The 24424-nt window shown below is 39.1% G+C and overlaps 1 protein-coding gene across 1 annotated transcript; it reads left to right on the forward strand.

Annotated features, from left to right (window-relative positions):
* Positions 1-3105: 3105 nt before the first annotated feature.
* LOC110542603 (selection and upkeep of intraepithelial T-cells protein 7-like) lies at positions 3106-14190 on the forward strand. Its single transcript, XM_021629159.2, has 4 exons — positions 3106-3314; positions 8012-8092; positions 12913-13260; positions 13756-14190. Exons 2-4 carry the CDS (start codon positions 8017-8019, stop codon positions 14061-14063), a joined length of 732 nt encoding a protein of 243 aa, XP_021484834.2. The 5' UTR covers positions 3106-3314; positions 8012-8016; the 3' UTR covers positions 14064-14190.
* The last annotated feature ends 10234 nt before the right edge of the window (positions 14191-24424 follow it).

Consider the following 24424-nt stretch of genomic DNA (forward strand, 5'->3'; position numbering starts at 1 on the left):
CAAAACATACCTAAAACTGTGTTTGTGATTAACCATTTTCCTTTAATTGGCAACATCCTTTCTCCCTCAGATACAAATCCCTGGTGAGTAATTACGGACAATAACTCTCTTTTATTTTACTTGATGTGTATGAGTGTTTGGATACATGCATGTCTGTACATTATGTGTATACAGTACTCACAGGAGCTAGATGAGGGCCCTGTATCCCCTGGGACTGGAGTTACAAACGGTTGTGAACTGTCATGTGGGTGCTGAGAGTCAAAGCCAGGTCCTCTAGAAGAGCAACCAGTTCTCCTAAACATTGAGCAATCTCTCCAGCCTGGTAATTTTTTCCTTAAGCAAAACAGTGTATAACTTAGACTCAGGAAAGAACAGTGTATATTGTGCTTTCATCATTGCTTGTTCTTTTGGCTTTCTCTAAACATTCTATTGAAAACCGCCAAGTGCGGGGTTGAAGAGGGGATTGTCCACAGCTTCCTTGCTGTGGACATTTATCATTTACACTTCTATCTTCCCAAATGAGAACTTCTTGCCCCTTGCAGTTCACCTTTTTTTGCGTCCTTTATAGTCCGGTGGTGTTGCCAATGAACTTATTTCCTCATTTTACATCTCCTGAGTTTACTTTTTGTACTTTTATTTGTTAAAAACTTGTATAAACTGTAAGTATATTTGGCTTATTACAATAATATCTTTAGCACCAGCAGGAAAGATAATTTGACTGGCTTGAGGGTGCTCATGTTGTGCATGCTGTCACAACTGCTGTGAGTCCATATATTTGGAACACACTGTTCCACTGTCCTCACCCACCACCTTAAGCTCAAACCAAATGTAATCCAAGCATGGAGTGGGGAGATGGGCCTCACGTCCCAGGAGTATCTGTTGGGGCTCTGAGAAAGAAGAAGGCTGCTGTTGCTCACCACTGATGCTGCTGGTTGCTGTTGATGCAGTTTCAGGAGAAGTTGCGGATATCCTGAAGCCAAGATTGGACTTGCCCCAAGGAACTACTACCCTAAACAGAAGAAAGTAGCTAAAAAGAACTATGCCCTCTTTCTCCACTCCCCTTTCTTCTCTCCTACCTGGTGCTATAGTGTTGAAAGGGATTGGGGTGGAAAAGGGAGGTAGAGATATAAGAAACCAATAAAATAGATAAAAAGTACGCCTACATGCAGGGCCTTTCTGGCCCCCTAGAGGACTGATCTTCAGTTCAATACCAGAATTATTTCTGCTAAACTGTACATCTTCCACCTGACCATAGGTGTTTACATTATGCATGTGACTTCAATAAAGTTCCTGCATGCAATTCAATATCTCAGAGCCTCATTCCCAGAAACCGCAGTTAGATAAGGTTTTATTCTGTGAGTTCTGGAATGGAAGACTTACAATGACTACCCATGAGTCTATAAATTAGAAAATGGTGACCTAAATAAATTGAATAATCATGGATTTAAGGTCTCAAAATGTCAGTTTTCTTTTATTTAAAGTCTTAACGATTGTAAATTGTTAGATAATTCTAAAATTTATGTGGACGGAAAAAGTGGCATTTTAGGTCTTTGTGAAACTTATTATTCTATTCCAAGAGTAATATAGTTTGGTACATTCCAAGGGGTGTGGTAAGAGAAAGATCTCTTACAAGATGTTATCTTGGTATTCTGGTAGAGTCTTAGGGGATGGAGCGGATAATTCTATTTTTTGTACTTCAAATATAAATAATTATAGGCTAAGCATACTAAAATCTATAGCCCTAAAGAAGCTAAATAACAAGGAAGACCCTAGGGAAGATGCTTAATCCTCATTCAGAAGGGCAAACAGGATAGATGGAATTAGGGGAAGGCAAGGAACTGGACAGGAGCCTTCCACAGAGGACCTCTGAAAGACTCTACCCATCAGCACATTGAAGGAGATACTGAGACTCATAGCCAAACTTTGGGCAGAGTGCCAGAATCCTTAAGGAAGAAGAGGGAGATAGAGAGACCTAGAGAGGACAAGAACTCAAGAATAAAAACAGAGCCAAAATACCTGGGCCAGGGGGGCAGGGCGGCCTTCAGAGACTGATAGATAGTCCAGCTAAAGACCATGCATGGAGAGCACCTAAACCCCCTGGTCTAAGGAAGCTCATTGGCTGCTTAGTTTCCAAGTGTGTTCCTTAGTAAGGGGGACAGGGGCTGTTTCTGACATGAACTCAGTGGTCTGCTCTTTGATCACCTCCCCCTGAGAGGAGTGCAGTCTTGCCAGGTCACAAAGGAAGATAATTCAGCCAACCGTAACCCTAAGCCTAAACCTAAGCCTAAGCCTAAGCCTAAGCCTAAGCCTAAGCCTAACCCTAACTCTAACCTTAACCCTAATCTGATAAGCTAAGGTCAGATAGAAGGGGAGGAGGACCTCCCCTATTAGGGGACTAGGGAAAGGGCATAGCGGGAGAAGAGTGGAAGGTGGATGGGACTGGGAGGACATGAGGGTGGGGGCTGCAGCAGGGATACGAAGTGAGTAAATTGTAATGAATAAATATATAAATAAAATTAAATTAAAAGAAAGAATTATCAGAAAATAACCATCACTTTGAGGTTTTGTTTCCATAATTTCTATCTGTATTTGTGGTCTTATTGATCTATGGCTTCTAATACAAGGTAATAACTAAAATTTTCTTCTGGACAGTTTAAAGGAGAGGCTGTATAAGTCTCAATCAGGTTCTTTTTCTTTTAAAATTTTTCCATCTATTTAATAAGAAAAACCCTGAAAATTGCTTTCCACATGCTTCTCCTATCCTGTGCTCAGCACATGACTGAATATAATAGAGCTTTCAACAAAGGATCATAATAGACATCTAGAAGTTTTAAAACAGCCAGGGAGGCTGGCTGAGAAAAAGTAAATGTTACTTACTATGGTAATTTCAAGAGCATATTGCTGTTAATAAAAGCTAGAAATCCCCTTGGTATTTCCAGCATTGTCGTGCTGTTCAGAAACATTCTGGTGAAACTGTGTGAAGAAACATGCTTTGTCTCAGATATCATCAGGAGTCAAGATTATCATGTTGGAACAAGCCTCCTGAAAACAGCCAAGAGCTGCTGGGTGTCCTGCTACTGAGCGTGAGCTCATGAGCAATTACAGCACAAAATATCAGTCTTCCTGTTTTCTCTGAAGGGGTATGCATTTGAGATTGACAAGAGAAAATACCATCCCAGAGGAAACCAACTGAAGTCCTGAGAGAAACAACTCTGATCGAGACTAATGATGAAGAAGCTTTGCTAAACAACCTGAAGGCAGTGAGACTTTTTTAAGGGCCAGAAAAGACATTTTCTCTGAATTCTGGAGCTCAAGTAAGTAATCGGGGTGTGGATGATGGTTGGAAACACAAGTATTTCCTGCTTTTCTAAGTCTAGACTTATAATCCTTTCATTACAGATTGATTATAGGTTGGGACTTGGAAATCTGACAGGCAGTGAAACCCTTCAAAAGAGAGGGTTGTTTTGATATTTCATTATGGAGACTGCTGATAAGGTCCATTGTGCCCTGAGATTCAGAGACAATAGCATGTCCACAGTCCCCTTCCCTCTCCTTTAATTTACTGGTTCTCTGAGAATTTTACACAATGATCCTATTTACTCCCCTCTGCTTTAAGATCCAGGTCCTTTCCTGTCCTTACCTGACTTTGTGTTCTTTTCGTTAAACAACACAGCAGGCTAATGTAGGAAAGTAGCGAGAAGAGAAGAGAACCCTAGGTACAACTTAGTGACAGCCCAGTTTTATCTATCTAATCCAGCCCACGAGGCCCAACTCATTCCTGTAATTCTTTTTTTAAATATTTTTTTAATTTTTAAATAATTTTATACATTCACTTGTATCCCAGCTGTAGCCCTCTCCCTCTTTCCCTCCCAACCCTCTCCTCCCTCCCTCATCTCCTTCCTGCCCCCTTCCGAGTCCACTGTGAGAGGGTGTCCTCCTCTCCTTCCATCTGGCCCTAGCTTACCAGGTATCTTCAGGATGGTTGCAATGTCCTTATCTGTGGCCTAACAAGGCTGCTCCTCCCTCAGGGGGGAGGGGAAGCTCAATGAACCAGACATTGAGTTCATGTCAGAAACAATTCCTGTCCCCCTTATAGGGAACCCACTTGGATACTGAGCTACCACGGGCTATGTCTGAGCAGGGGTTGTAGGTTATATTCATGCATGGTCCTTGGTTGGATAAACAGTCTCAGAGTAGACACCTGTGCACAGATATATTTGGACCTTGTGGGGCTCTCTGTTCCCTCTAGGTTATAATAATTCCTCCTTCCTTCATATGATTCCCTACACTCTGCCGGTTATGGGTCTTGGTTATGCTTGGTTATGAGTCTCAGCATCTGCTTTAATACACTGCTAAGTAGAGTCTTTCAGGTGCCTTCTGTGGTAGGCTACTGTCCTGTTACTTGTTTTCTCCTACTTCCAATGTCCATCCCCTTTGTCTTTCTAGATGAAGATTGATCGTCCAAAGGCAATAATTCAAGCAACCCAATTAAAAAATGGGGTATGGAGCTAAACAGAATTCTCTGTAGAAGAATATAGAATGGCAGAGAAACACATAAGGAGATGTTCAACATCCTTAGCCATCAGAGAGATGCAAATCAAAACAACCCTGAGATTTCACCTTACACCCATCAGAATGGCTAAGATCAAAAACTCAAGAGATAACACATGCTGGAGAGGTTGTAGAGAAGGGGAACCCTCTTCCACTGCTGGTGGGAACGTAAACTGGTACAACCACTATGGAAATCAATCTAACGCTTTCTCAGACAATTAGGAATAGTGCTACCTCAAGATCTAGCTATACCACTCCTAGGCATATATCCTGCCTGTTGTTCTACTTTGCCCTACCCAATTTGATACTTTCTGCTCCATCATTCTTTTTAACCTTTTATATCAGTGTATTCTATTTCCTCCTCCTCGAGTGCTCTTTCCCATGTCCCCTTAGTAATTTCTGACTCTTATGAATGTTCCAAATGAAACACAAATATCTGAAAATCCAAAACTAACATTTACAAATGAGAGAAAACATGTGACCTTTATTTTTCTAGCTCTGGGGTACCTCACTCTGAATATCTGTTTCTAGCTTCATCCATTTACCTGTGAATGTTATTTTTCTTTTTTTCTTTTTTTTTTTTTAAATACATGAGGTTCTTTTTATTATAAATCATTACAAGCTGCAGCTTGGGCCCACACCCCCTATTGCCGAAGCAGTGAGAGCTGAGTGCCCACCCATTTCTTTTTTATTAATTTTTTATTAATTACACTTTATTAATTTTGTATCCCCCCCATAAACCTCTCCCTCCTCCCCTCCCAATCCCACCCTCCCTCCCATTTCTGCATGCATGCCCCTCCCCAAGTCCACTGATAGGGGAGGTTCTCCTCTCCTTTTTTCTTAATGACAGAATAATATTCCATTGTATAAATATGCCACATTTCAATATGTCACATTTCATTTTCATTTATTAGTTGATGAATATCCAGGCAGTTTTTATCTCCTGGCTATTATGAAGAGACCAACGTTGACCATGGACAATCAAGTGTCTCTGTAGTAGGATATAGTGTTCTTTGGGGTATATACCCCAGAGCAGTGTAGCTGGATCAAACGGTATACTTACTTTAGGAACCCCCACATTGATTTCCAGAGTGGCTTCAGCAGGTTGCAGTCCCATCAACAAAGAATAAGTGGTCCCTTTCCTCACACTGATGCCAGCATTTGTTGTTGCTTGGGTTTTGTTTAGTTTAGTTTTGTTTTGTTTGTTCCTTGTTTCGTTTCTATCCTTTGTTTTGTATTCTAGCTTGGATAACAGGAAATCAAAGTGGTTTAAATTTACATTTTCTGACAACTAAAAACACTTAACATTTTGAAAATTTTTTCTCCTACACTTGCGTTTTAACTTTTGAGAACTGTCTATTCATATCTGTATCTCATTTGTCAATTGGACCTCTTTTTTTACTGACTATTTTTGTGTACGTGTGTTAGGTCTTTATATATTCTGGATATTAACTCTCAACCAGATATATGGCTAGCAAAGATTCTTTCCCACTCTGCAGCTTCTTTATCATTCAATTGTTTTCTTCAGCATACAGAGAGTTAATCCTTTCCTGCACCTGGTTCTTTTAGGGTACTGCCTGTATTTTCTCCTGCAAGTTTCTGTTTCAAGTTCATAGCGTGGCATTTGATAGATTTTGGGCTTAAATTTTTGCAGGGTGATATATAGGACTCTAATTTCATTCTTCATCCTTTTTCCTTAGCACCATTTGTTGAAGATTCTGTCTTATCCAGTGTGTATTCTTGGCATCCTTGTCAAACATCAAATGGCTGTAGTTATATGTATATATGTGTGGGTCTCCTATTTTGTTCCATTGGTTTATGCTTTTTTGTGCCAGTGTTTTTACTACTGTGGATCTGTAATATAGATTGAAACTTAGTATGGTAATCCCACAGGCATTGCTCTCTTTTCTCAGGTTTGTTTTGACTACATGTGGTCTTTTGTAGTTCCATATACATTTTAGGATTTTTTTTCTTCTGTTTCTCTGAAATATCACATAGGATTATTTTTCTCTCTCTATGATATGCCATGGATTTCTACTCATGCTCAGTGACTGCAATTCTGTTCTTTTTTCTACACTTCAGTAATTTTTGATGTAGGGAACTTAGATGGTTTAGGAGAAACCGTAAATAATGGTACATTCTCTAATTAGTATAGAAGAAAATTTGGTTCTTTGTGCTCTGAACCCTCATTTTGAATTCATGAAAAAAAGGAAGCCAGATAATGTAAAGTTTCAATATCAGCTGTTTTGAAGGCTTTTATATCCATGCATTAATATATATAAACAATTTACTCGCAAATTATACATGTGATTAATATACAGTAAGTATATGCGGTGTCCTTTGGCTCTTTCTAAGATTAGTATATTTTAACTCATGTTTCCTCATATGACCACTCTTGTTCCCAAATTTCAATGAAAAAATTACTCTCAAATGTTTTCTTTCTCTGGTGGGTTTGAAAAGTCACTAATGTGTGATTAATCCAGGTCTTTTCTTTTGTAAGGCTATGTCTTTTTTTTTCAATTTTCAAAAACAATGCTCACAAACCATTTTTCTATTTTAAAGTATGAAAGTGGACCGGGGGAGGGACTTGGGAGAAGAGGAGGGAGGGACTCTGGGATTGGAAAGGGATTAGAGAGGGGCTACAGCTGGGATACAAAGTAAATAAATTGTAATAAAATTTAAAATTAATTTAAAAGAACAAACAAAAATTACTAATTGAAAGGTTTCAACAGTGGGCCACTGATTAGAAATAACATACCCAATTGTTAATAAATGGCGTTAATTAATCAACTATTTAATTTCAATGTATTTTTGAGCACCTAGATTAAAAATTTTTTTCTTACATTTTCACTCACATATATGCTCCTATGCCTTTATACTGAGTGTTTTTATTTCCTATATCTTCTAACTTAGTTAAAAATTTTTTACCCACTGTTTGTTAAGCAAATCCACTGGGAGAACAGCTCACTAGATACATTGGTGAAAAGTGTAGAGGAACCATGGGGTGTGAACTAGAGGGAGAAAGGAACTGGGAAGGCCTCTTCTGATCAAAACCATGTGTGAGGATAGTCTCTTCTATTTTTTCCAACGCTGAGAAGACTTATTCTTTTTGTGTTAATTATTATTTTATTATACTATTTGGGGGGGTTCATTTATTTATTTATTATCTATTTATTTAATTGCTTTCAGCCTGATCCCAGTCCCCTCCCTCCTCTCTTCCCAAGTCCCATCCTAATACTCCTTATCTGCATTCCACCCTCTACTAGTTCTCAGAGAAGGTGAGGCTCCCAAGTGGTACGAACCCACCTTGGCACCTCAAGTTGAGTTGCTGCAGCACTAAGACAAATTTTTATGGGAAACTTAAGTTTGTCTCCTTTTAAAATTATGAATTCATTTGTGTGTCTAGTCTAGGTATCTCTCATATCTTGTTTAATGTACCTTGTTTGATTGTTCTTTCCAGGTACGATGAAGCCTACTTACTCTTATTTTTCTGGGTATCATGCGTGTCTCATTTTCCTGCAAGCGATAACGCTGACATTAGGTAAGAACACTCACCTTTTTCTTATTCCCTGCAATTATAAAAAGGATGTGAGATAGACTTCTGGTGCCCAGTATCCATACTGAGATTAGCAACGTCACCTCACTGTGTTATTAAGCAAAATAGACAAAGAGGTGAATGTCGGCAACACTCCTAGATTCAACATGGTGAGATTACAGGGTGTACTTCTGTCCCCCGAGGCAGAGAGCCAAAAAGAAGCAGAAATCTACCATGTCAGGAATCTCTGAGGGGAGAAGACACCTCTGAGACTATCAGTGGTGAGGTAGTAAAACACAAGCTGAAATCACTGAGTCACTAGAGCCTCAATGTGTTTGAATCACAAAAACCCGCACAAGCCCCATCACTGGTAGGCTCTGTGTGGTGCATTTTACCTCCAGCATTTCTACCAGGTTTTCACGGTGAGAACAGAGTGATGGAGAAAGTAATTGTTTGAAATTTTGTTCACCTTAATTAGTACAGCCTTCAAGATGAACTATTTCCCCAAAGTATTACCTGTTAAGTTTCAAGGCCTGACCTGGAAGCAGGGTAATAATGAACTCAAGCCACCTTTTCCATTTCATCTTTCTTAGGAAACAAAGACGTTAGAAGCCCTCAGAAAGGTCACAAAGCAAAGACTCAGGTTCACTAAAAGGTTGAATCCAAATCATAAAACTGCAGAGTGCTTGTTCTTTCTCCACTACACTTCTTAGTCCACATCATTAAAACATACCATCATTGTAGATTAATTGTAATATATTTGACTCCCAACAAAACTTTCCATGATGTACTGAACAATCAAAACCAGAGTCCACAGGGATAGAGGAAGTAAAGCCGCATAGTTAGTCTGGAATTGTCACCCCAACAATTTAACAACTAATATTAGAAATTATCTAAAAAAAAAAAAGCTCTAAGAGGTATGCACAAAGACAGTATATAGTTTTAAATGTTATTTACTAATCCTGCTTAAATACATTAAGAAATTTGATTGATAAGATTTTTCAAATACCAGTATAATTATAAATTTGTATTTTGTAAATATAAAATTTCTATTTTCTACTCATGGTGTTATTTCTCAGTTACAATAAAGGATATCATGTAATTAAAAAAAATAAAAAAAAGAAATTATCTAATGGCAAAATGGATGACATGGGAGAACTAATGGATAATATAGTCAGAAACAGAATTTTTGAAAAAGCAGTGAAAAGAAATGCTAAAGATAAAAAACCACTATAGCAGAAATAAAGAATGCCTCTTTTGTGGGCTCATGAGTAGACTGAACAGACAAAGCTCAGGGAAGAATATAGAACCTTGAGTATTAGTCATAGAAATATCTAAAAAGAAGAAAGCCCAAGACTTTTCCAGAGAAAATCTAAGAACTCTGAGACACTTTGAAGGTTTAGTATGCAGAAAATGGGAAAACAAGGAGAAGAAAGTAAAAAAGGAAGAGAAACACTCCCTATAGATCTATGAATCTCAGAAAACAGCAAACACGGTAAGAGCCAAAATAAACAGAAAAAAGTACCTCTGTATATAGAATTCAAAGTATAATGAATATGAAAAATAAAACTTAAAATACTAGCAGTCCTGGATGGAGAGGGGACCCACCTCTTGAAAGATAAAATTAACCTACAATTTTACACAAATGATACAAGCAAGAAATAGATGAAATAAAATATTTAAAGCATTCAGGGGAAAACACACTAACTTAGGATTATATAGCATAATGTATTAATTAACCTTCAAATGTAAAGATACATAGACATCATCTTAGACAAACAAAAATAGAAGGGACTTGGTGATTAGTAACCCTATCTTGAAAGATATGTTCAGATTTATTGAAGTGAAGGAAATGACAAAGGCAGATAATCAAAACTACATAAGCATTGGAGAAAAAAGTAAATAAGCTTAATTTATTAATTGATAATAAAATTTGGTTTTTCAAAATGAGTATTACAACTCTTTTGTCAATTATACGAATATACCATATTCTTCTTATTTGTTCATCTGTTGGTGGATCCCAAGCTTGCTTTTAAATCTCACAAGAAAGTTGTTGTATCAGCACCTTTAAACATTAATGGAAACTATTAGATCATGTTTCACTGTCCACTTGGACCACAGGATAAAAGAGTGGCATGGAGCTGAGGTAGCCTTCAGTTCCTGAATTTCTTTTAAGTCTCTTTTCTGTGTTTTGAATCTTGTTGCTTATATTTCTAGCCTGCTTATCCATGTTTTTCCTGGCCTTTTATAGTCACCCTTTAGTTATATGATATGATATGTGATATGATTGTTGCTTTGAAGACTTTACCTAGTAGAACAGTCATACACCTTTTCAGGCAGACTAACTTATTTTCTCCTTTTCATTAGCTATGTTCCCATGCTTCTTTCTATGTGTTGGAACTTTTGTTGTTAAAAAATAAATACTTAAGTAATATGATGACTGTAAACATCGTGATTTCTTCCTTCTCTGGCATTTGCTTGTGAATTATTTCCATTCAATGCTTTTGAAGTTTGGTTCTTGTAGTTCTCCTCTGTGGCCTTCAGATTCTGTTCATTTCCCTGTGTATTTGCATTCACTTTCCAGTTCTCCCTTTATACACAGTCGTTTCTGAAAGTCCCAGTTTTGAATGCCCTATTTCCAAATTAAAATAAAATGAATTGAAAGCTGTAGAGAAATCTGGATGCCACCTTAGTAAGGAAAGGGTAAGGTTTTAACTTTAGGAGAAGCTACAAGATAACTAACCACCTCTTTGACTACACTTCTGTAATCAGAGGTAATAATCGATTATCAGAGCAAATCTCTCCAATTGGAAAATAGAATTGATCTTGCTCATTCCGGCTCTCACAAGCTACCCAGACTGCCCTGGAAAACACGCACAGCTGCTCACCAATAAACTAAGGGTTGGGGTGGGTAGGTGATACTGTTATAAAAGCTGAAAATGACTGAAAACAACAATGACTCAAACCTTCAAATGAAGGTGAAGGTCATTACAATATGGTTTTGAAGTTTTTGCTCACATGACACACTGGTGCTAAAGGGTGTCTAACAGTGAGAGCCAACCACTTAGAAGTGATGAGACTTCGGTTGCTCCACCTTCATCAATGGATCAGAACCTTGACGGATTCTTTATAGTATAGCATTATCCAAGATAGCATAGCATTATCTGAGGGGGTGAAGAAGGAAGTAGTGTGTAGTTGGAGGAATTAGACAAGTGGAGGACGCTTTGGAAAGACCTTATCCTTGTCCCTCCCACTCTCTGTGCTTTCTGGCAATGAGCAACTGTGTTTCAAGGGTCAACATTCTGTCTCAACAGGGTTAAGAGAAAGTGGACTCAGTCTACCATGATATGAATCTGCCAGCAGAAGCAAAATAATATTTTCTCTTAGGTATTTTGTCCCAGAAAGTGATAAACGCCTTCCATAGATTCCCGAGTGCAAAATATCTTAGCACAGAACTTCTTCCACAATTCTTAAGTAGCAAGACAGATCCTTCGGGCTTCCCACTTCACTAGAACCTGCTTTAAAGATAAGAATGAGCTATTGTCAGCTTTCAAAAATGTTGGGGGCTATAGCTGGGATTCAAAGTGAATAAATTATAATAAAAATAAATTAATAAAAATAAAAAAATTTAAAAATATTGAAAGAGGAAACAATATAATCAGAGTTGAATATTTAGATTATCTAGGCCTTATGGGTAAGATTTGATATCTTCTTAGCAGTGTATGGCAGCGAAGTTCTTTGTTTAAGATTTATTTTGCTGAGTAATATTCCATTGTGTAGATGTACCACAATTTCTATATCCATTCCTCAATTGAGGGATCTGGGTTGTTTCCAGCTTCTGGCTATTACAAATAAAGCTGCTACAAACATGGTTGATCAAATGTCCTTGTTGTATATTTAAGTATCTTTTGGATATTTGGAAATCATGACATTTGGATATATGGAAATCATGAAATTTGTAAACAAATGGTAGGAACTAGAAAAGATCATCCTAAGTGAGATATCACAGAAGCAGAAAGACACAAAGGGTATATACCCACTCATAAGTGGATATTAGATATATAATATAGGATAAACATACTAAAATCTAAAGAAACTAATCAAAAAAGAGTACTCTGACTAAGTTGCTCAATCCCCATTCAGAAAGGCAAAGAGGATGGACATCAGAAGAGGGAGAAAACAGAGAACAGGACAGGAGCCTACCACTGAGAACCTCTGAAAGGCTCTGCCCTGCAGACTATCAAAGAAGATGCTGAGACTTATGGCCAAACTTTGGGCAGAATGCAGGGAATCTTATGAAAGAAGTGGGAAATAGTAAGATCTGTTGAGGACAGAAGCCCCACAAGGAGAGCAACAGAACCAAAAAATCTGAGCACAGGGGTATTTCATGAGACTGATACTTCAACCAAGTACCATGCATGGAGATAACCTAGAACCCCTGCACAGATGTAGCCCATGGCAGTTCAGTGTCCAAGTGGGTTCCACAGTAATGGGAACAGGGACTGTCTCTGACATGAACTGATTGGCCTGCTCTTTGATCACCTCCCCCTGGGGGTGGGGGGAAGAAGCCTTATCAGGCCATAGAGGAAGATAATGCAGCCACTCCTGATGAGACCTGATAAACTAGTATCAGAAGGAAGGGGAGGAGGACCTCCCCTATCAGTGGACTTGGGGAGGGACATGGGTGGGAAAGAGGGGAGGGTAAGGTTGGGAAGGGAGGAGGGAGGGAGCTATGGAGGGGTACAAAGTGAATAAACTGTAATTAATAAAAATTTAAAAAATAATAATAATAAAGATTTATTTTGATTTTCAATTTTTCTGCACAGAGAATCTGACGGTGACTACTCCCCCTGGACACGTGGAGGCTAGAGTAGGCGGCCAGGCTGAGCTCAGCTGCCAGGTGACCCCACCACCAAGTGTGGAGGATATGGAGGTGCGCTGGTTCAGGGATGACGAATCCAAACTCGTTTATCAATACAGAGGTGGCCGTGGAGAGAATGGAGAGGCTGCACCTGAATACGGGAATCGTGTAGAGTTTGTGAAAGAGGCCATCGGGAAGGGGAAAGTGGCCCTCAGAATCCATAATATCAGCATTTCGGATGATGGGCCTTACCAGTGCTCATTTAATGACGATGGCTTCAGTGACGTGGCCTTCATGAAACTCCATGTGGCAGGTAACTTGTCTGTGGAACATAGTATGCCAGGGTCCTTGTGCCAATAATCTGAAGTACGTGGACATCATCTTGGTGGTTTGTTATGGATTGTTTATATTTTACATTTTTTTTTTCTTTTCTGTTTTTTTTTTTTTTTTTTTTTTTTGGTAAATTTCATGATGAATTTTTTTTTTCTTAAATTTTACTTTATATCCCAAGGGCACCCCCTCCCTCCTCTCTTCCCAGTTCCCTGCCCTATTCTCCTCCTTCCTCTTTCTTCTCTCTTTCTTTTTTCCCCAGAAAAGGGGAGCCATTTTTAAATATCCAAATAATAAGTAAAAGTCACACATATTCCTCAAAAATGCACCATGCAGACAATAGACATCACAGAGCAAACAATTAGTCTAGCTTGAAAATCAACCATGGAAGTCAATTCATGTGTGTTATTAGATGAAATCCTGTCAATCCAACTTCAGCATAATCGCTATGTCTTTATCTCCATGTCATTTCCACCAGCATTTGGATTAAAGATGCAAATCCATGTTCAGAGTTCTGGTCATGATGGTGTCATTGTGGAGTGTTCTTCAGAAGGGTGGTTCCCACGGCCCCAAATGGAGTGGAAAGACAGCACAGGGAATGTAGTTCCGTATTCTTCAATATCCTACTCACAGGATGGAGATGGATTTTTCTATGTGAAGATGACTCTTCTCCTCAAAAACCAGCCACAGGAGAATATCACATGCTGTGTTCTTAACCCTCTAACGGGTGAAGATAAGCAAATAAATCTCCTCATAGCAAGTGAGTGCCCAGCCAAGAGGGTTTAACTGTTATTTTGAAGCACAAGAGCAAACCAATGGATTAGTTAGTGTTAAGGACTTTCTGTATTGTAGTACATCTTTTGACTGTGGCTCTTTAGTATTGATATGCATAGGGTATTAGAAAAAAGCTGAACAGTAGGAATTTATAATTAAGCATATTTTAGAGCTTTAGAGACATTTAATGTTACTTCACTAGACCTAATAATGTTTATGTATAAGGTTAAAAAGATGCTAGTTCAGTAACATGAAAGATGATATCTATCGTTGTCAGCTGGTTTCTCATTTTAGAAAGACATATAACCATATTCCAAAATGAATCATACTATTATGACACATTGATTACTGCCACATGACATTCAGTGCTAGAACTAGCATTTTTAAATTTCTGTAAATTCAATGCATAGAAAATGATATGACAGTGAGATACATAATCAAAAAAGAGATATGTCAGTAAAAACAGCAGCAAAAAATACGTTTATGTGAAAGGGAAATTGTGTTATTATCTGTTCATTTCTTACTCCCAGAAGACATGATGGATGAATAAATAAAAACAGAAAAGGATTGTCTTATATTTAACAAAGCTACCCATAGCTAACACCTATATACAAAAAGTAAGTTTCACATATTAACAGGCTGTATGTGAAAAGAGGAAGGTTTATACCTTTAGACCCTAGTACATGTACTGTTTTTCTACAGAAACTAGAGGTTAAAAAAAGAAAAACTACACTACTTTGTAGGATTAGGAAAATGACTGGAAAAAAAATAACTGTTGCTTCAACTAAATAGGGCTCTATGGAAATGGTTTCTGTGATATAAGAAAAGTTCACAAGAATGAATAGAAATTAGAAGTTGGGGACGATGGCACTTGAAAGACTGAGGCAGGAGGACAGAGTTTAGTTCAGCTTGAGCTACAAAATAAGAAATGCCTCGAATAGAAAGTGAACGAGATACTACAAATACTTTTAAAGCAGAAATAAAGGGATAGACTGATGTGCTAAAGATGTGGTGGAAGGAAAACATTGAAAGAGAACAAATAATTCTAAGTTCATAGGACTGGATCATGAAAGATAGATTATCAGCCAAAATAGGAGACTTTTTTTTTTAATTTCTAAGTTTTTTATTTTTTTTATTTGAATTTATTCATTTTGTATCCCAACTGTAGTCCTCTCCTTCATCCCCTCCCAACTCCACCCTCTCTCTTCTCTTCCCATGTCCCTCCTCTCATCTTCTGTTAGTGGAGGTCCTCCTCCCCTTCCATCTGACCCTAGTCTATCAGGTCTCATCAAGGCTGGCTATATTGTTTTCCTCTGTGGCCTGGTAAGGCTGCACCCCCCTCAGGGGGAGGTGATCAAAGAGCAGGCCATTGAGTTCATGTCAGAGACAGCCCCTGTTCCCATTACTAGGGAACCCACTTGGACACTGAACGGCCATGGGATACATCTGTGCAGGGGTTCTAGGTTATCTCCATGGATGGTCCTTGGTTGGAGAATCAGTCTCAGAAAAGATCCCTGTGCCCATATTTTTTTTTCTCTCTTCTTGTGGAACTCCTGTACCCTCCAGGTCTTTCTATCTCCCCCTTCTTTTTTAAGATTCCCTGCACTCTGTCCACAGTTTGGCTACGAGTCTCTACCTTTGCTTTGATACCCTACAAGGTAGAGTCTTTCAGAGGCCCTCTGTGGTAGGCTCCTGTCCTGTACCCTGTTTCCTCCCTCTTCTGATGTCCATACTGTTTGCTTTGAATGAGCATTGATCCTCTTACCCAGGGTCCTCCTTCTTGATTAGCTTCTTTAGGTGTACAGATTTTAGTATGATTGTAGAGGAGACATTTTGGAAATGTTAGAAATAAATGTTAAAAATAAATTGAGTGAGTATCTTGAGTGAAAACATTGCCCTGTGAACTCACAGCACCTTGGACTGCATGTGCAAGACAAGCATGAGCCCAAGCCACACAAAACCCTGTAGAGGGAGAGGCTGAGACACCTACCGGAGGAACTATTGGCAATGGACAGTGCTGAGAGGGGGGAGTCAGCACTGTGAAGGTTACTCTTGATAGGCCAGCCATGCTCAGGTGGACAGCCACATGTCCAGGAGTACACAGGCAGCAAAAATTCGATTCTCAGGGCTTATTTTAAAAATGTGGGGAGGGGCACAAAGTTGAGTTGGGAAGGGAGGGGTTTTGATCTGGGAGAAGTTCAGGAGGAAATTCTATCTCCAAGATGAACTTAATGCTCAGACTGTTTTTGTAGTTGCCACAAAATTGGGTCTAGCGGTGTGCAGTCCTGAGGCAGATGCAGGAAGTGAGTGAGATAGGATAGAAGGAATGAAGGGGAGGAGAGAGAGATAGAAAAGAAGAAACAAAGGAGAGAAGAAAGGAAGAAAGGAGAAAGAAGGGGAAGAGAAAAAAGTGAAAGGAAAGAAAGAATAAAGGAAGGGAGGGAGGGAGGGAGAGAGGCATAATGATAGAAAGTTCTGCAGAACCTCAAGGGAAAACCCCTCCTGGCAGCAGCTTCCTGGTCTGGTGGGGACCTTTGCCATGTGTATTTTAATGACGCTCTCTCCTTTTTTTCAGGTACCCTGTTTAACAATAGCTACATGAAGCACTTAATTTTCATTTTCTTTGGAGTATCAACTATTTTATGTTTATTTGACCTCTTAATTTTTTATTTCATGAAACCAGGTAACTGATCCAAGAGGGATGGAATCATGTATGGATTGTTTCCTAACTTTATGCCTAAGTCACATGTAGAATTTAGTTAAAACTAAAAGATATTTATCTCTCACCTCTGTACACAGCTAGCTTCTTACTTTACAGATGTTGAATTTTATACCTCTCAGCTCTGAGAGTCCCAAGGCAATTCTTGTTTTAGGGATGAAGGTCATCATCAATATTTCCTGTGATTTTTCAGATCCACAGATAATTTCTATATGCCTTAAAGAGCACACACTGAAAAAAATAAATATAGCACTAATTCAAACACTGAAAATTAAAAGATATCTTTCTTCTTTTAAGAAATAATGGTTTCCATCACAGAAGAGTCACCCTTCAAACTGCTGAGTGATTGATGCATATACTTCTTACTATAGGGCAGATTTAATGTGATCACAAATTCCATAATACAGTTGTGTGAGGACAGTGTGTGTGTGTGTGTGTGTGTGTGTGTGTGTGTGTGTGCTTGGACATATGCTTCCAACTCTCACAGGGAAGAGATGAACTTTGGAGTTTTTACTCTATAATTTTCAATTGTATTCTTTTTCATTTATTGTTTTATTAATTACAGTTTATTCAGGACTCTGCGGCCTGAGAACCTCTCTCAGTGAACCCAGAGCTGGGCTGGCAGCAAGAAGGCCAGAGGATCCACATTTCTTTTAGCCGCACTTAGCGTTCGAGTAACAGGTGCATAGGCAGACAACCGAGCTTTGGTTTTTTAATGTGAGCACTGGGATTTTTAACTCAGCTCCTCACGCTTACACAACAAATGCTTACCCACTGAGCCATCTCTCTAGCCCATCAATTATTTTAAATATTGCAGTTTCTTTGGTCATAGTCTTGATCAAATTGATATTTTAAAAGTTACTTAGATAAATCAATAACTCTTTTACAACCAAATTCTTCTGTCTCATCTTATGCCTAAACTAAATGTATGTATCATACTGTAAGAATATAGGAATCTAATACCTAAAAAACAATAGTTATTAACAAGAAAAACCTTTGGGGCTGGAGGGATGACTCAGTGGTTAAGAACACTGCCTATTTTTTTTTTAGAGGACCAGGGCTTAATTCCCAGCACCCATATGGTGGCTTGCAACTGTCTGTAACTCCAGTTCCAGGAGATCCATTACAATTTTTTAGCCTCTATAGGCATCATGCATACAAGTGATGCACAGACAGACATGTAGGCAAACACCTACACACAAAAAAATCAGTTCTCTTTCTGATCCCAATGACAAATATATATATATATATATATATATATATATATATATATATATATATATATGAGTAAAACTGCTATATGGAGACACAATAATTCAGAAGCTAAATAACAAAGCGGGGAACAGTGATTAGATAATTCACTAAGAAGCCTGAGTTTAAAGTGATGGAAGAAAGCTACAATTTACTGTTGATTTAAAGATCATGTGACTCAAGAGAAGTTAGAATCCATTCATTCTATCAGTTTATTTAATCCATAGATTACTAATGCATAAGACATATTTAGAGCACACTTTTTTCTTTTTCTTAACTTTTATTAATTTCACATTATTCACTTTGTATAACCCCTGTAGCTCCCTCCCTCCTCCCCTCCCAATCCCTCCCTTTCTCTCACTTCTCCACGCATTCCCTTCTCCGAGTCCACTGATAGGGGAGATCTTCTTTTCCTTCCTTCTGATCATAGTCTATTAGGTCTCATCAGGAGTGGCTGCATTATCTTCCTCTGCGGCCCGGTAAGGCTGCTTCCCCCTCAGGGGGAGGTGATCAAAGAGCAGGCCAATCAGTTCATGTCAGAGGCAGTCCCTCTTCCCATTACTATGTAACCCACTTGGATACTGAACTGTCATGTGCTACATCTGTGCAGGGGTTCTAGGTTATCTCCATGCATGGTACTTGGTTGGAGTATGAGTCTCTGGGAAAACCCCTGTGTTCAAATTTTCTGGTTCTGTTGCTCTCCTTGTGGAGTTCCTGTCCTCTCCAGATCTTACTATTTCCCACTTCTTACATAAGATTCCATGCACTCTGCCCAAACAGTTGGCCATAAGTCTCAGTGTCTGCTTTGATAGTCTGCAGGGCAGAGCCTTTCAGAGGCCCTCTGTGGCAGGTTCCTAACTTGTTTCCTGTTTTCTTCTTCTTCTGGTGTCCATCCTCTTTGCTTTTCTGAATGGGGATTGAGCATTTTAGTCAGGGTCCTCTCTCTTGGTTAGTTTCTTTAGATGCACAGATTTTAGTAGGTTTATCCTATATTAAATGTCTATATGAGTGAGTATATACCATGTGTGTCTTGCTGCTTCTGGGACAGCTCACTCAGGATGATCCTTTCCAGTTCCCACCATTTACCTGCAAATTTCATGATTTCCTTATTTTTTTATTGCTGAGTAATATTCCATTGTGTAGATGTACCAGAATTTCTACATCCATTGTTCAGTTGAGGGGCATCTGGGCTGTTTCCAGCTTCTGGCTATTACAAATAAGGCTGCTACAAACATGGTTGAGCAAATGCCCTTATTGTATACTTGAGACTCTTTTGGATATATGCCTAGGAGTGGTATGTCTGGGTCTTGAGGAAGTGCTATTCCTAGTTGTCTGAGAAAGTGCCAGATTGATTTCCAGAGTGATTGTACAAGTTTACATTCCCACCAGCAGTGGAGGAGGGTTCCCCTTTCTCCACAACCTCTCCAGCATGTGTTGTCACTTGAGTTTTTCATCTTGGCCATTCTGATGGGTGTAAGGTGACATCTCAGGGTCATTTTGATTTGCATTTCCCTAATGGCTAATGACGTTGAGCATTTCTTTAAGTGTTTCTCTGCCATTCGATATTCCTCTATAGAGAATTCTCTGTTTAGCTCTGTTCCCCATTTTTTTAATTGGATTAGTTAGTTTGCTACTTTTCAGCTTCTTTAGTTCTGTATATATACAGAGGAATATTATCCCTCTGTCAGATAAAGGGTTGTTGAAGATCATTTCCCAATCTGTAGGCAGTCGTTTTGTTTTGATGACAGTGTCCTTTACTTTACAGAAGCTTTTCAGTTTCATGAGGTCCCATTTATTGATTGTTGTAGAGCATACTTTTTATGGCAAGCATTGTGATAATCATTTCATTTAATTGATCTAAATTATTTCTCAAAGGTAGTTCTATTACTGTCATATAATTAGAGGTGAGGAAATACCACATTATACAGATCATAAATGACATAGCCAAGACTGACCTACACATATGTTTGGTTCCACATTTCATGCCATATCATTATGCTATAATGTTCATTATTTGGTTTCAAGTTTTTTCTTGTAATCTTCCAGACTGTGGAGGCCACTGAATAATTGAAATGATCTATTCCACAGTGAACATGAAATGTTCAATGGTGATTCTGGAGACACACACAGAGAGACACATAGACACAAACACAATATCTGATTCCCTGTTTTCAGACACTGAAAGTCAAAACTGTGCTATCTTGTCTGAAATATATTTTGAGCTAAATCAAAAATCTCATTCATCGTTTCTGGAAGGCGATATGAAGATTATGCTATGTTTATATATCTGGTATTCTGTGGAAAAACAGTGTGTGCTGTCAATTCAGCAAAGGGAGTGAGCTTCTGAGTAGGGTCTTAGCAGATTGAAGAGCAGAGAGTGTTTTCTGCACTGCTGAAGGAGCCAGCCACTTCTGTTTTCAGAAGTCATGGACCCAAATCATTTCCCTTATTTCAGCTAATGCTGTTCTCACAGCTTCACTGGCTCAAGATTGAATCTGGTAGGCCACCACTCTGAAAGACTCTACCCTGAAGGTTATCAAAGCAGAGGCTGAGACTCATAGTCAAACTTTGGGCAGAGTTCAGGGAATCTTATAAAAGAAGGGGGAGATAGAAAGACCTGGAGTGGTCAGGAGTTCCACAAGGAGAGAGAAAATATCTGGGCACAGGGGTCTTTTCTGAGACTGATACTCCAACTAAGGACCATTCATGGAGATAACCTAGAACCCCTGCACAGATGTGGTCCATAGCAGCTCAGTGTCCAAGTGGGTCCCTAGTAAGGGGAACAGAGACTGTTTCTGACATGAACTCAGTGGCCTGCTCTTTGATTACCTCCTCCTGAGGAGGGTGCAGCCTTACCAGGCCACAGAGGAAGACAATGCAGCCAGTCCTGATGAGACTGGGTAGGCTAGGGTGAAATGGAAGGGGAGGAGGACCTCCCCTATCAGTGGATGGGGGAGGGGCATGGATGGAGAAGAGGGAGGGAAGATGGAATTAGGAGGGGATGTGGGAGGGGACTACAGCTGGGATACAAAGTGAATAAACTGTAACTAATAAATTTTTTTTAAAAAAAGATTGAATCTGATGAGGACTCCTCTGAGCTGAGCTGTCTCCAGTCTACCCAGCCACTGATTCTGTTCTACGTTAGGTTGCTAAGGTCAGAAAAGGAAAGTTCTCTTAGGTCTGGTAGTCTTACAAGTCCAACTGAGATGTCTTAGTCATAAAACAAGCCTGATGCTTCCTTTCTATTTATGGGATGACTAAGTAGAACCATGATGTTTACCTTTGCAGATTGTTTTCTTTAGGCTACTGACTGTCTCCCATGATAAGCTCCTTTTGTTAAGTCTAACTTTCTGTGTCCTAGGATGTAACTCTGGATGCAGAGCACTTTTCTATAAATTAAATACCATAGTAATGGTCTTGCAATTCCTGTGTTTCATAGTCTTCTCTGCGATAATCTTTCTTCAGTATCTGCAGTTACGGAACAGAGGTAAATAGTGTTAATGGTGGTACCATACCTTTAGATCTCTTATTTGCCAAGATGTCTGTCTTTGTGTGATTTTTTTTTATTTATTTGAAACTTTCATTATCGCTATTAAACTCTGTGGTATAAGGAAAACTCAAAAGATCAGTTTCCTTATGTTTTGTTGCCAAAGGCAAACAATTTGCATTTACATCACAATCAAATACCCAGAAAATAAAGCACCTAGTCCCAAACTATTCTGAACATCTTTGTCCAAGTATGTGCTTATTATAACTTCCGTATAGTCTACAGGAGAAAATGTGGAGAGAAGAGACACAAGATATGAATTATTTCAACCATTTCAAGAACCATCAGCATTTAACTCCTCCTTATAGGAGGTTTATCAGCTTTAATGATTACATGTGTGTAGTCAGCTATTTTGAAAGAATTAATGAGTTGAGGGGGATTATGTACTGCTGCATAGATACTTTATAAGCAACTGATTATGGTACTGCTTTGCATATCACTAACAAGGAAGAAAATGCAATTGCCGTGTGCATGTGGGTGGGTGTGACAGTACCTTTATCAGATCTACGGTTCATAACGCTTTTCTGGCACTCTGAAGGTCTCGGTGCCTTTACACTCTGTTGATCATTTCCTTTGCTGTGCATAGCATTTTAGTTTCCTGAAGTTCTGCTTGACTTTTTTTCCTTCTACTTTGCCCTTGACTTCATATTTAGAAAGTCTTTGCCAAGCCTTGAACCAATATTTTTCTTTAGGATGCTTATAATCTCAGGTCTTAGCATTACATTTAACTCTTTAGTTGATTTTTGTATAGGTTACAAGACAGGGCTTTAATTTCATTCTTGTGGACACCCAGTTTCTGAAGATATTGAAAACACTGTCCTGTTTCATTTTGGGTATTTTTTTATCTCCTTAATTTTTTTATTGAATTTTTATTTTTATAATAATTACAGTTTATTCACTTTGTATCCCAGCTATAGCCCCTTCCTTATTCCCTCCCAATCCCACCCTCCATTCCTCATCTCCTCCCATGCTCCTCTCCAAGTCCACTGATAGGGGAGGTTCTCCTCTTGTTCCATCTGACCCTAGCTTATCAGCTCTCATGAGGACTGGCTGCATTGTCCTCTTCTGTGGCCTGGCACGGCTGCTCCCCCCTCAGGGGAAGGTGGTCAAAGAGCCAGCCACTGAGTTCATGTCAGAGACAGTCCCTCTTCCTCTTACTAGGGTACTCACTTGGATACTGAGCTGCCATGGGCTACATCTGTGCAGGAGTTCTAGGTTATCTCCATGAATGGTCCTTGGTTAAAGTATCAGTCTCATAAAAGACCCCTGTGCCCAGATATATTTGGTCCTTGTGGAGCTCTATATGAAAGATGAGAGAGTTAGTATGACCTGGAGAGGACCAATATTGTTAATTCCTATTATTTTCATGTTGGTGATGGTAGTGTTCCATGTCTGTGGGTGTGTGTTGTCTGTTGTGTGTGTTGTTCCCTTCTTTTGATCTTGCTGGTGTGGAGTTATACATTTTCTATGTTTTCTTGGGTGCAACCCTCCTTTGGTTAGCCTTTCCCTTCCAGTATCATCTGTAGGTCTGGATTTGTTGACATATATTGTTTAAATTTCGTTTTGTTGTGGAATATTTTGTTTTCTCCATCTATGGCTATTAAAGTTTTGCTGGATATAGTAGACTGAGATCTGTAGTCTTTTAGAATCTGCAAAATCGCTGCCCAGGAACTTACGGCTTTTAGAGTCTCTTATTGAAATGTCAGGTATAATTCTAATAGGTCTGTCTTTATATGTTACTTGGGCTTATTTCTTGCTGCTTTTAATATTCTTTCTTTGTTCTATACATTTAGTGTTTTATTATGTGGTGAGAAGATTTTCTTCTCTGTTCCAATCTATTTTGTGTTATATAAGCTTCTTGTATGTTTATAGACATCTCTTTCTTTAGGTGGGAAAGTTTTCTTCTATGAATTTGTTGAAAATATTTTCTGGTCCTTGGAACTTGGATTCTTCTCCTTCTATTCCTATTATTTTTAGGTTTGTGCTTTTTATAGTGTCCAAAATTTCCTGGATATTTTGTGTTCGAAACTTTTTAGATTTGTCATTTTCTTTGACCAATGTGTCAGTTTCTTCAATCATAATTTCCACTCCTGAGATTCTTTCGTACATCTTTTGTATTCTGCTGGTGATGGCTGTGTCTGTAGTTTCTGTTCTCTTCCTAGGTTTTTCATCTTTCCAAAATTCCCTCCGTTTATGTTTTCTCTATTGCTTCTATTTTCATTTTCAGATCTTGAACAGTTTTATTCATTTCCTTTGTCTGATTATATTTCCTGTATTTCTTTAATGGATGTGTTCATTTTCTCTTTAAAGGCCTCAATCATCTTTATAAGGTTGGATTTAAGCTCTTGTTCTCGCGCTGTGTTAGGATATCCAGGGCTTGCTGTAGCAGGATACCTGGGCTCTGATGGTGCCATATTGCCCTGGCTCTTGTAGATTGTGTTCTTATGCTGGCCGTTAGCTATCTGACTATCCCTAGTTTTGACTGGATATTCCTGATGCAAGACTCCTCAGGGAGACAGCCAAACCCTTGGGGCTGACAATGGATCTCAGAGAACAGTGTACTGCTCCCCTCTGGGACCTGAATGTTCCTAGGGTCCAATAGGGCTCTTGCTGAAGGGAGGCAGAGCAGTGACACTGACAAGGGAGCTCAGCAGACAGAGCGTAGCTCACCTCTGTGCTGGCTTTGGCCCAGATGAATCAGGTAGGGATGGAATTGGTGAAGAGGACTCTTCACTGAATGTTCCTGCCACCCCCCTCAACCTCCTCATGAAGGCAGGTGATGGCTGTCAGGGACAGCTTGCAGCTCACCTCTGCTGGCTTTGCCCCAGGTGATCTTTGTTCTGTACATTTAGTGTT

The sequence above is a fragment of the Meriones unguiculatus genome, chromosome 12, assembly GCF_030254825.1.
Source record: "Meriones unguiculatus strain TT.TT164.6M chromosome 12, Bangor_MerUng_6.1, whole genome shotgun sequence".
NCBI lineage: Eukaryota > Metazoa > Chordata > Mammalia > Rodentia > Muridae > Meriones > Meriones unguiculatus.

Coding starts and splice junctions, on each gene's coding strand:
- LOC110542603 (XM_021629159.2), top strand. CDS start 8,017: ATGAAGCCTACTTACTCTTATTTTTCTGGGTATCATGCGTGTCTCATT. Junction 8,093..12,912: donor AGCGATAACGCTGACATTAG/GTAAGAACACTC, acceptor TTTTCTGCACAG/AGAATCTGACGGTGACTACT. Junction 13,261..13,755: donor CATGAAACTCCATGTGGCAG/GTAACTTGTCTG, acceptor CATTTCCACCAG/CATTTGGATTAAAGATGCAA.